Source organism: Terrapene carolina, unplaced genomic scaffold (assembly GCF_002925995.2).
Source record: "Terrapene carolina triunguis isolate 2854851 unplaced genomic scaffold, T_m_triunguis-2.0 Scaffold141, whole genome shotgun sequence".
In the NCBI taxonomy this organism is placed as follows: Eukaryota; Metazoa; Chordata; order Testudines; family Emydidae; genus Terrapene; species Terrapene triunguis.
This window is the reverse complement of record NW_020664492.1, coordinates 3,187,806-3,201,504: the sequence shown is the minus strand read 5'-3', so window position 1 is coordinate 3,201,504 and position 13,699 is coordinate 3,187,806. Positions and strand designations below refer to the sequence as shown.

General features: G+C 41.6%; 1 protein-coding gene across 1 annotated transcript in view; it reads left to right on the top strand.

The window, feature by feature from the left end:
• The window catches only part of LOC113406801 (phospholipid-transporting ATPase IB), a 408,364-nt gene that overhangs the window by 71,465 nt on the left and 323,200 nt on the right, over positions 1–13,699 (top strand). Inside the window, exons 16-18 of the mRNA XM_029911979.1 lie at positions 8,045–8,150; positions 10,388–10,470; positions 11,951–12,000. Of these exons, the coding sequence (XP_029767839.1) occupies positions 8,045–8,150; positions 10,388–10,470; positions 11,951–12,000 (239 nt within the window). The remainder of the gene's footprint in view (positions 1–8,044; positions 8,151–10,387; positions 10,471–11,950; positions 12,001–13,699) is intronic.

The window sequence follows — 13,699 nt, the reverse complement described above, 5'->3', positions numbered from 1 at the left end:
CAGCATCAAGGAGATTATACAGGCTGTATCCTTAGGAAAAAGCCCTAAATTCTTATTAGAATGGAAGTAGCTGACTTTTCAAGGACTTAAAATAATGTTTGCTGAGTATGTTAAACTGTTTATAAACTGGGTAAAATCAATTGATGGAACTTCAAAGTTGTGTATGTGTAACCCACAAATCTTCTGGGTGTGCTGTTCTGTCTCACCTAATGGCACTGAGACCACTTAGCGAGAGACAGAGATAAAATGAGTCTGCTCTACAGCCTCAGCTAACAGCCAGTTGGCTTTTAGCTCATGCGGTAGAGGCTCATGCACTAAGCTCCAGAGGTCCCATCCCACCCGCCCATGACTGGGGTCTGTCACACATGCACAGTAAATACCCACAACGCTGAGCTGAGAACTAGCCCCCATGCCCTGACTCTGTTCTGTTTTATCACAGGCATAAAAAAATACTGCGTCATTTTCTACACTTCTAGACTTTCATCTCAATAAAACACACAGGTGCGGATATACTGCAGTTTTTAAGAGTCTGTAGGAGACTTCAGGGGACTGTGACACTTTTCAGGAAATAACTGCTTCAGCCCAAACTTCACCCACTCATCAGCACACAAACAATAAGAAATTGCCATGGTTTGGGAGGAAAAAGAATAATTTTCAAAAAAGCTGGTTGTCCGCACCCCTGCTCCACTTCCTTCTCATTGATATGTGCAATTTTAAAAAAAACCAGATATTCGGTAACGGCTGGCAATTTGTTAAACAAACAAACCATCTTCTCCCATGTTTGTGGGACCTTCAGACCATGACAGTTAGAGGAAAATGAGTTTTGTTTGGATGTTGAGAGAGGTCAGATATGAATTCTTTCTATGTCTGTGCTTGAAGGGTACTGAATACCTTCAACTCCTAGTGACTTCATGTTTCAGGGGTGCCCAGCATTTTACAGGACTGAGCCTCAAACAGGTGTGGTAGACATGAGAAGTAATACTTGTTCTTGTCATATTGCATTTAGAATAGTAGTTTTCAACCTCTGGTCCATGGACCCCTGGAAGTCTGCAGACTGTTTAAGATTTCCAAAGGGGTCCGCACCTCCATTTGAAATTTTGTAGAGGTTTGCAAATGAAAAAAGGTTGAAAACCACTGATTTAAAGGCATTTAGCAATGGTGAGACCCAAGCCCACATGGGACTAAAATGGGTAATTATTTTGCTAGCTTTGCTGGTGGTAGAACTGTTATCTTGTGGGTAGTAAATACATATCATGTGACCCTGCAAAATGTTTTGTAAGTCTTTATGAACAAACTGACTGAAAAATAAGTCAATCTACTTCCTTTCTGGAAATGTTATGAACCGTGGAGTTGATCTAACATTAAATGTCACTACTAAGTTAGAGATGCATTTTAAAGTCTTTTTTCTGTTACATTTTTTATCATTGTATCTGTCTGGAGATTCTTGGGGATAGAAATAATGGTGCTCTACCCGCTGTGGCATACAGGTGCAGATTTCCAAATCCACGACAATTAAATTGTGTACTCAGCATCCGCTCTGCTGGCAGAGAGGACCCAGTATTAACAAAGCCTGAGTCTTTGTTCCCCCTCTAGTGGCCAGACAACATAATGAGGTTTTGTAAGTCTGCCGCTGCCTCCTAATTTAACAGACCCTGACCTTTATCTCAAGCAGTAAAGGGTCATGCTTTTAGATCAGGTGGTCCTGGGTTCAGTTCCCCACACATAACCCAATGAAGGCATCACCATACTTGCAAATTTGGATTTTTGTGAGCATGTTCCTACATGTGTTTTAAAATCCGGACTTGCATGTGTGCATTGGATGCAATGTATATGGGTTGAGGATCTGGGCCAGGGAGTGCTTTGGTAAGGATTACATATATCATAGGGGGTCTCTTTTTAGGGTGAAACTTGAAAAGAAATAGATTTCTACTTCTAAGCACAAACATTAAAATTAGGGTTAACATGATTGGATGGGAATAACTGGTGCCTGGGAGAAAGAAGGTTGGAAGCAATGGTGCTGGTAAGAGTGGGAGCTACTAGTGGGCAGATGGGGAGCAAAACAAGATAAAGGGCAAAATAAAAAAGTAGAAAAATGTCCAGATATATAAAAAAGAAAAATGGGACTAAAAGAAGGCGGGGGCGGGGGAGGGGGGGAATCAAGAGTTAAAGCAGTGGTGGCATCTGTGCTGGGGCATGGCCCAAGGGCTAAACAAGGAATTTCAAGGGTCTGTTAGAATTTCAGCGACAGAATGGTTGGGTTCTCCTCTATTAAATGAAAACCATAACTAATAATGCAGAATCTGATAGTCTGTGTGGGCAGGGGGTACACTTCAAACGGAGAATCAGAATTATAACCACAGAAGTTGTTAATGAACATGAGGATCTTTGCACTTAATTCTGAGGTAGTATTTTGATTCTGTCTCAGTCTTCATTGACACAATAAATATTGTGTCAGTGCTGGAACAATATAGCAAGAAAACAAATGGCAGCTGTGCGAAAGAGCTGAAGCGATAGGCCTCACTGTTTGGTGATCTGTTGCTATAGAATTGGGAGGTTGCCATGTAATCCATTGTAAACTGTGAAAACATAAAGACAGCAACAAATTAAATTGGCTTCATACAAGCCAAATAGAGGAGGAGGTAGCACTTAAAACTTATGATGCGGGGGAAGGCAGGTTCAGATGGAAAGAAATTGTGAAAGTGCATAATAGGCTAGGTAATATATTTGTTATGTGGACATCAAAGGCTTGCAGCAACAGATGCTGAAATGAGAATCCAGCAGGCTGCATATTTTGTGGAGATGGGGGTATAAGTTTCACCGCTTTCATTAGAAATAACACAGCAACTGCATGTAACCTCCTGGACAATAAAATTTCCATTTCTCACATTTCTTTTTGATGATACACCATCTGTTCATATCCTTGAATGTAGTCTCTGCTCTCCGGTGTAATAATAAATTAGATGATTACCGGTATTTGCTCAGGATGGATCCAAATTCTGCTCTAAGATGTACCCATGCAATCCCATAGGGGTCTAATGATGGGAGCCAAATTCCATTCTTAACTATTAAAATATTCACAGTATAAAACAAATATACAAAGTAAACTAACCATATATTTACTAGGTGTATTGTTTTCTTTTTCAAAGACATCTTAAGACATCTGCTTCCCAACAATTTTTGAGCTTACTTAGTTTTTAATTGAAATGTCATGCAGTAGCTGTTGCAAGATGTTGTGGCCTTAGTATTGTGAAAAAAGAGTTAATCAGAAACCCTGCCAATGGCAGTGGATTTTACAGTTGAAGTGTAATGTGGGCTGTTACACATTACTAGTAGCTGCGAGCCCTTGCTTTTGCATGGGTATAATTAGTAAAATCATGTGTGGCTTTTAAAATAAAATCTGAAAATGGCTGAGAACTTAAAAGTTGGGCAGTAACAGACAGTGAATCCCACGGAGGATTGAATTTGCTCAGATTCTAAACAAAAAGAGCTCTCAACCATGCTTGTAGTTGTTTCCATCACTTCACACTGACTCAAGGCATTCTAGGCTTCAGAGAAGTTTGGGGTTATTATGTCTGCTGGTTGTATTGTTGAGTGGATGGTTGTGTTGATTTGTGTGTCGACTGTGTTGTGCTGGGAGATTGTGTTGAATTGTGCGGGTGGGGAATGAGTGATGCATGCTGCCGTCAGGGGCTCTGTGTATTTGGGGTTATTGCGTGTACTGGTTTGGTGCTGTGTGGGTGGTTTTGAAGAACTGTGGCAGCTGGGCCAAGTATGCCACCATCTTTGCAGTCTCCCTCATACAACCAATGAAATCATTGCATGCAAATTAGCTGTAGAGTAGGGATGGTAATTGAGTGAGTTATCTATGCTACCTAGGACTCTAGGCTTGGCATAAATACGTGTCTTGCTGTTGCATGATTTGTAATTTGTAAAGTCAAAATGGCTGAGAACTTAAAAATTGTTCTCAGTGAATTCTGGGATTATTCAACCTGGTGATATTCTAAACAAAAAGAGCCCTCAACAATGTTTGTAGCTGTTTCTATTGCTTCACGCTGACTCAACAGACATTCTAGGCTTCAAAGAGTGACAGTCCTAGAATTTTATTATATAGGTTGTCCTTACTGTAGAACTGCAGTTCGAAGCAGAATTGTTTTTAACCTTACCTCTGAAGCTGCACAAAACTTATTTTTTTAATGGTAAAAAAGGGGCAAGGTGAAGGGAAATTATAGTAGTTGAATTACAGGACTAGGAGACAGGAATTCCAGAGTTTTAATTTTGGCTCTGTCACTTGTAGTAGGAAGAGAGCCTGAGACATAAGCCCTTGTATTAGAGGGCTGGTATGAGGCAGGACCTGCTCACAGAATCTGACAGATAAAGAGGAACTGATCACAGAACTAAAAGTTAATGGTAGCTTAGGTACAAGTGATCATGACTTGATCACATTTATAATGTGTAAGCAGAATAAAGTCCAGATCTCTCTCTCTCTCTCTCTCTTTCTGTATATATATACACACGCGCACACACACATACGGCAATTAATAGGACCAATTTCACAAAGCTGAAAACAATTATGAGCCAAATCAGCTGGGCAGGAAGAATTTAATAAAAAAAGGTGAATAATTGAGAATTGTTTTAAGAACACCTTACTAGATGCCCAAAAAGCCACAATCCTACAATTGAGGAAGAAGGCTGTGCTGGTTAAAAACCAACCTAGATTAGAGGGGAAGTGAAAAAATATAACAAATGGAAGAAAGGGCAAGTTGATAGTAATGACTATAAATCAAAAGTTAAGAATTGTAGAAAATTGATAAGGGAAGCCAAGGGACACAAGTAGAACTCTATGACTAGCAGAGTTAAGGACAATAAGAAGGAGTTGTTAAAATGTATTAGGAACAAAAAGAATGCTAACAATGGAATTGATCCATTACTAGCTGGAAATGGTAGAAATATCAATAATAATGCAAAAAAGTCAGAAGTATTCAATAAATACTTATGTTCTGTATTTGGGGGAAAAACAGATGATGCAGAGTGACAATGCTCTTTCCATTCCACTAGTGTCTCGGGACGATGTTAAATAGAAGGTATAAAGATAGACATTTTAAAATCAGCAAACCCAGATAACCAAGAGTTTTAAAAGAGCTGTCTGAGGAGCTCACTGGACGGTCAGTGTTAATTTTCAATACGTTTTGGAGCACTGTGGACGTTCCAGAAGACTTGAAGAAAGCTAATATTGTACCAGGTTTTTTAAAGGGTCAACAGGATGACCCGAGTACATATAGGCCGGTCAGCCTGACATCAGTTCCAAACAAGATAATGGAGTGGCTGATATGAGACTCTGTTAATAAAGAGTCTGGTTTGGTTGATAAAGGTAATAGTATTGATATAATATACTGAGACTTCTGAAAGGTGTTTGACTTTGTACCTCACAATATTTTGATTAAAAAATTAGAATCATGTAAAATTAACATGGCACACATTAAATGTATTGAAAACTGGCTAACTGGTAGGCCTCAACATGTAACTGTAAATGGGGAATCGTCATCCAGTGGGGTCCCACAGGGATCGGTTCTTGGCCCTATGCTATTTAACATTTTTATCAATGACCTGACAGAAGACATAAAACTATGACTGATAAAGTTTGCAGAGACACAAAAATTGGGGGAGTGGTAAATAAGGAAGAGGATAGGTCACTGATTCAGAACAACCTGGAACACTTGGTAAACTGGGCACAAGCAAATAATATGCATTTTAATATGGCTAAATGTAAATGTATACATCTGGCAACAAAGAAAGTAGGCCATACTTACATGATGGAGGACTCTATCCTGGGAAGTAGTGACTCTGAAAAAGATTTGGGAGTCATGATGGATAATCAGCTGAACGTGAGCTCATTGTGTGACATTGTGGCCAAAAGAACTAATGTGATCCTTGGATGCATAAACGGGAATCTCAAGTAGGAGTAGAGAGGTTATTTTACCTCTGTATTTGGCACTGGAGCAACTGCTGCTGGAATACTGTATCCAGTTCTGGTGCCCAGAATTCAAGAAGGATGTTGATTAATTGGAGAGGGTTCAGAGAAGAGCCACGAGAATGATTTACAGATTAGAAAACATGCTTTATAGTGATTACAGTCAAGGAGCTCAATCTGTTTAGCTTAACAAAGAGATGGTTAAGGGGTGACTTGATTACCCTCTATAAGTACCCACCTGTGGAACAAATATTTGATAATGGGCTCTTCAGTCTGGTGGCGAAGATATCACCCGATCCTATGGCGGGAAGTTGAAGCTAGATAAATTCAGACTGGAACTAAGGTGTAAATTTTTTACTGTGAGGGTAATTGACCATTGGAAAAATTTACCATGGGTCATGGAGGATTCTCCATCACTGACAATTTGTAAATCCAGACTGGATGTTTTTCTAAAGATCTGTTTTAGGAATTATTTTGAGGAAGTTCTGTGGCCTGTGCTATACAGGAGGTCAGGCTAGATGATCACAATGGTCCCTTTTAAACTTTGAATCTATGAGTGAGTACTGGAAATCTTGGAATCATTTTTTAAATAAAATCTCAGATCATTTTTATATGACCATCTCTTATTCAACAAGGCCAGCTACAGTGCTACTGTAACACCGACAGACGCCGGTCGTCAGGATCAAACCGGGGACCTCTGGAGCTTAGGGCATGAGCCTCTACCGCATGAGCTAAAAGCCAGCTGGATGTTAGCTAAGGCTGTAGAGCAAACTTATTAATCTCTCTCTCTAAGTGGTCTCGGTGCTACTAGATGGGACTGAACACCACACCCAGAAGGTGTGTGGGTTATACTAGCAGGACAGTATAGTAGCTGATTGTGCATTTTTGGCTGTGTAAAGTTCACGCTGAGGTTTACAAGATGAGTGAGTGTTGTTGTCCTCTACTGGCCAGCCCATAGAGAGGATAAGGAACTTACTACTGCTGTCACCTTTAGCTCAAGTCATAATCATAAAGTCTAAGGCCAGAAGGGACCACGAGATCATCTAGTCTGACCTCCTGTATATTATAGGCCACCAGCATCCACACACTAATCCCAACAACTGAAATTAGATCAAAGTATTACAGCCCACAGGAGACTAAACAATTGTGTGCCACAGGCAGAGAATAGGAGAGACCAAGGTGCACCAATGCTCAAGGCCCCAGCAATGGCAGGAAATTGATTGAGAGAGATACACAGATGATCTCAGCAAGTAACCTGCACTTACACACTGAAGAGGAAAGCATAATCCCCCTGAAGTCACTGCCAGTCTGACTGGGGGGAAATTCCTTCACAATCCCACATATGGCAATAAATTAGACCCTGAGCATGTGAGTAAGAACTAGCCAACCAGGCACGAGAGAGAGAGAGAGAAAATGCTCTGCATGACCTCAGTAGTGAGCCCCATGGCTGCCGAGCCCTGCCCCCAACCATCACAAGCAACCCTGTCATATAATCCCACTCATAAATTTGAAGAGCTCTCTTAGAACTAATTAAGCTGTTTGTCCCCACAAGTCTTTTTAGCAGAGCACTTGGGCCTAATCCTATACTACATTGCTCCTTATGTGGTCATTTGCACCTGTGTAAATCTGGTATAAATGCTACCAAATCTCATTTTTTCCAGTCACAGTCCAATGGTAGCATTTTACACTAATTCCTTTGCTTTTACCTTGCAAAGATGTAAATGACTACACAAGGTGCAGGGCTGTACAAAATCAAGCCCCTTTTGTTTTTTTGAGTGGAAGGACAATGGTTCTGGCTTTCCAACTGTGTGTGTGTGTGTGTGTGTGTGTGTAAGTAATTTATCTGTAGATCGAGTGCTGCACACAGAATGAGAGTTCATTAGCACTGGCTCTTGATATCTCCAATATTCTAGCATGGCTGAGAGGTGAAAGAGGCAATACACTGAGTTAGAGAAGTGGGTGTTGCACATCTAAACAGACCAAGTTCTGTTTTAAAATCCAGAATGTGCCTATGTCTTATACATTGAGTCTCCTTGTAATGAAAGTACCAGACTAACTTGGTGATGTTCTTTGTAGCCCACAGCTGCTCACATACAGGAGTTCCTCACTCTGCTGGCCGTGTGTCACACTGTTGTTCCTGAGAGAGATGAAAATACAATAATCTACCAGGCCTCCTCACCAGGTTGGTCATTTTCTCCTTCTTTTGTGGAGTGGGAGAGAGAAGCCAAGAGCTTTTAAAAAAATGCACTTAAATTAAAAACCACATTTAAAAGCAAACAAAATCTCCTTTTCTGTATGACTAATAATGGGCTTTATGGTGCCTTCAAGACACCAGCGTGCACAGAGGGTACACTATCTCCTGGCACTCCCCACTGTACAGAGAGAGCACAGCCACTGCTTCATCCTTCAGAGGTGATCCCCGCTGCTACCAGCTGCTTCTGCTGGATTATATAGAGGGGTGGGGTGGGCCCACAACCCAAGACTTTTGCCACCCCTTTGAGGCAACTAGCAAGGTGAGACTCCATTTTTGACTCCCTTATCCCCTTTTTGTATCCTTGAAGCAACCAATCACAAACTAGCCCCGTCAACGAGCTCGCAGTACCTGATTGTCCACTGCTTTGCCCTTTGTGTCATCCTTTATGCCTGTGCGAAATGAACGCAAACACTGCCACTGTTCTACTTTGGCAGCATCCTGCACCCACTTTATGAAGGTGTAAACAACTACACAGGACATGAGACAATTAAGAATTGGGTCCAGAATTTATTGGGGCCCATGTTCCCCTCCATTCTGTGCTGTTGAGGGGAACAAAGGAGACCAGAAGGAACAGACATGCCCTGCAGATTGGGGTGGGGGAGTAGCTCTGTGGCAAACTCCCCTCAATGACAGTTTTTTTTTTTTATATAACTTGATTTTTTTTTATCCTACCATGTGGAGATTGTTCAGTGCTTAATGTGGTCCAAGGAGCATGAATTCCTCTCTGTGCCTCTTACCTCTCTTCAGGGAGGGTTGGGTACAGGAGTGGGGTGAAGAGCAAACAACAGGAAGGCTCAGCTGTGAGCTCTGCTCTCAGGATGTGGGAAGGCTTTCCTCATGGATATACCAGGATCAATGGAATTGGACATTGCAAACCCCACCGATACAGGGGAATTCAGACCTTGCCACTTGTCTTTCTCTAAGCATGTGGTACATCCCACTGCCTGAGGCATTGCCTCTGAGTTCTAACTTGAAGAATTATTTGAGCTCTTCATTACTTTCCCCAGTCTCCAATAGAATATGGTGAATTTTTGTGTGGAAAGAAGTTGTTGAGTCATTCCAGCAGAAGTTGGATTAAATGCATGTTGTATAAATACTGACGTACGTAGCTTTGATCGTCCTAATTTTCCAGACAAGTTTAAAGAAAACTTTACAGAACACGAACAGACAAACTATGGCTCTTCAATAGTAACAGATTTAAAATTTTGTATTAAAGCAAATGTTACAATTATATAATACACAGGTTAAAGAAGGAGTGTCTGTACATCTGGGTGTTAGGGATGTAAATGTTTAACCGGTTAACTGATAAGCATCAGTCTTATCGGTTTCAGTTAACAGTTAATGATTAAACTCCACTGCCGGCCGGAGCCCAGGACTCCACTGCCACCCTGGGGGCAACAGCCAGGAGGGACCCTGGGCGCAGGGCTGGCAGCTGGCCGTGAAGTCCCCAGCCGCGGGTGGCGGAATCCCCGGCCGCGGTCCATGGCCAGGATCCCTGGGTGCAGGGGCCGGCAGCAGAGCACTGCATAAAGCATTTAACCATGTAACCGATACAATTTTAATCAGTTACACGGTTCCTTTTTTTAACCGCTATTTACATCCCTACTGGGTATAGTGCTTAGATTATCCAAAAGTACAAAGTTTGGTTTCAAAGTCATAAAATTCATATAGTACATAATCTGCAATAACCCAAATTTAGGTTAATACATTTAATGATACAGTTTAGATATTAGCATCCAAATATTCGGGTACATCACTCATGAAAGTTTATACTAAGAGTTGGTCATGGAAAGCAAATATAGCAATGAGTATAACTTGTCCCTCAGTAATTGAGCATTTAGGATAGGTTAATGCTTCAACAAATACAATGCATTATATACAGAATGTCAAGTATAAAGTACATGTGTGCAGCCCTGTTAACCTGTATGCAGTTTTGTAGGAGGAATGCCAGTGCAAGCATGCTTTAGCTAAGGGTTATGATGGAAACTTTTTAATTGCTGCTGATGTAGCTCCTCTCGGTAACAGATTTTAGACATCTCTGATTCAGTGGCTGCCCGTTGCCCGTATCCTGCCAATGCAATGCTCATGGGAGTAGTTTTTTTCCATTGTCATCTGATTATATTTCTGATTAGTCCCCAATAAAGCAACGCTTCTTGTATTGACAGATGAAGGGGCATTAGTAAAAGGAGCAAAAAAGCTTGGCTATATCTTCACAGGAAGAACTCCACATTCAGTTATCATTGATGCGGTAAGTAGAGCATGTGTGGTGTACAGTAGCTTTCAAGGATATGTGCATGGGATACATCCCCTTTGTATGGGTCCACGGGCAGCTCTACAGGGCTCCCTCTGAGGCCGTGTGCAGACAGGTTTTGGCAGAGTGGGATGGGCAGAGCCAAGGATCTGGCTAGAGGTGAATCCCTGGGTCCTTCCTCAGTGGAACAGGCAAAGAGCAACAGATACTAATCAAGGCAGTAAATTGAAGCTGCCCCTATGGGATGCTCTGGGAAGCACATTAATTTGAGATGGGCAATGGGGAGAAGATTTCCCCCAAAGAGAAAAAAAATACATAGATTGGAACGAATATATACTTTAGTGTAATTACATATGTAACTGTCCCTTTAACTTCTAAGTCCTGGCATGTGCTAGAGCTGAATCTCTATTCTTCACTTCAAAACACTGTTACTTGGTTTAAAAAGCGTGTTGTAGGTCCTGGATGTGCAGTGTTGTCTGGACCTGCCCAGGGCCCTCCCACCTACTCCGCACCTGGTGTTATCGCTAAAATAGCTAAGCCCATTTGAGCACCACAAGACAAATCCTGCCTCCAGCACACAGCTTGAGTACTGTATGTGGGCTGTGTGATGCCACTTCTATGGATAGGGAATCCTCCCTCCCTAGGCCAAGCTCTGCAGCTGCCAGTGCAGCTCTGAGGCTACAGTCAGGTCCTGGGCCTCTGCTCTGCTACAGGATTGGTTGTAGATCCATAAACCCTTCATTTCTCTTCCCTCAGCCCACCCACAGTCACCCCACCAGTCCCTTCATTGGATCCCTCAGCACTTGCTTCCCAGTGCAGTAGAATCAAACAGGTTTCACTGCATCTCTGAAACGTTGTGCTTGTGCAGGGGAGGGTTGTTGGTAATACCAGGGTTTGCTCCTAAATGCGGCAATTTTCAACAGAAAATCTTAGTCTCTTTTGCATATTGGTCCCGTACGTTGCAGTCTGACACATGAAATAAATGCCCACACTTTTGGGGGAATCCTGCTTATTAGGCCTGTTCAGATTTGTTATCACAGTAATGTCTCTGCTTCTGCTGGAAGATTTTTATTCAGGTGGTGCACTGTTTATCTATTATGTCTATGACCATATTTGAACCCTTTCCTTATGTCAATGGCCTTTACTTAGCAGGTTTAAATGTTTAGTCTTTTTTAAAGCATACTTATGTGCTTGCAAAGATTGGGAGCTAGAATTTCCTCTGTTATATAGATGCAACCCCACTAAAATCAGTGACTGCAGGCTCGTAAGGTAATAGAGAAACTGAAAGTCACTGGAGTTGTTCAAGTGCAAATGAGGGCTGAATTTGCCACTTCACAGTTAGACTGAAATAGGACAGTATACCTCTTTAACCAGTAGAGGGCGCTATCATCACATCACATTTAAAATCAAGATGCTTCTATACATATATGCATCGTTCACATCATCTTAATTTTCTGTACAATGTATTTTTCTGCAGCTGGGGAAAGAGGAAGCCTTTGAAATTCTTAATGTGCTGGAATTTTCTAGGTAAGTTACTTCTGCAGATATTAAATAAATGCAAGGCAGCAAATAAGAGAGAAAATGTGCTAGTAACATTACTAATAGATTCATAGATTCTAGGACTGGAAGGGATCTCGAGAGGTCATCGAGTCCAGTCCCCTGCCCGCATGGCAGGACCAAATACTGTCTAGACCATCCCTGATAGACATTTATCTAACCTACTCTTAAATATCTCCAGAGATGGAGATTCCACAACCTCCCTAGGCAATTTATTCCAGTGTTTAACCACCCTGACAGTTAGGAACTTTTTCCTAATGTCCAACCTAGACCTCCCTTGCTGCAGTTTAAGCCCATTGCTTCTTGTTCTATCCTTAGAGGCTAAGGTGAACAAGTTTTCTCCCCCCTCCTTATGACACCCTTTTAGATACCTGAAAACTGCTATCATGTCCCCTCTCAGTCTTCTCTTTTCCAAACTAAACAAACCCAATTCTTTCAGCCTTCCTTCCTAGGTCATGTTCTCAAGACCTTTAATCATTCTTATTGCTCTTCTCTGGACCCTCTCCAATTTCTCCACATCTTTCTTGAAATGCGGTGCCCAGAACTGGACACAATACTCCAGCTGAGGCCTAACCAGAGCAGAGTAGAGCGGAAGAATGACTTCTCGTGTCTTGCTCACAACACACCTGTTAATACATCCCAGAATCATGTTTGCTTTTTTTGCAACAGCATCACACTGTTGACTCATATTTAGCTTGTGGTCCACTATAACCCCTAGATCCCTTTCTACTCCTTCCTAGACAGTCTCTTCCCATTCTGTATGTGTGCAACTGATTTTTTCTTCCTAAGTGGAGCACTTTGCATTTGTCTTTGTTAAACTTCATCCTGTTTACCTCAGACCATTTCTCCAATTTGTCCAGATCATTTTGAATTATGACCCTGTCCTCCAAAGCAGTTGCAATCCCTCTCAGTTTGGTATCATCCGCAAACTTAATAAGCGTACTTTCTATGCCAATATCTAAGTCGTTAATGAAGATATTGAACAGAGCCGGTCCCAAAACAGACCCCTGCGGAACCCCACTTGTTATGCCTTTCCAGCAGGATTGGGAACCATTAATAACAACTCTCTGAGTACGGTTATCCAGCCAGTTATGCAACCACTTTATAGTAGCCCCATCTAAATTGTATTTGCCTAGTTTATCGATAAGAATATCATGCGAGACCGTATCAAAAGCCTTACTAAAGTCTAGGTACATCACATCCACAGCTTCTCCCTTATCCACAAGACTCGTTATCCTATCAAAGAAACCTATCAGATTGGTTTGACACGATTTGTTCTTTACAAATCCATGCTGGCTGTTCCCTATCACCTTACCACCTTCCAAGTGTTTGCAGATGATTTCCTTAATTATTTGCTCCATTATCTTCCCTGGCACAGAAGTTAAACTAACTGGTCTGTAGTTTCCTGGGTTGTTTTTATTTCCCTTTTTATAGATGGGCACTATATTTGCCCTTTTCCAGTCTTCTGGAATCTCTCCCGTCTCCCATGATTTTCCAAAGATAATAGCTAGAGGCTCAGATACCTCCTCTATTAGCTCCTTGAGTATTCTAGGATGCATTTCATCAGGCCCTGGTGACTTGCAGGCATCTAACTTTTCTAAGTGATTTTTAACTTGTTCTTTTTTTATTTTATCTGCTAAACCTACCCCCTTCCCATTAGCATTCACTA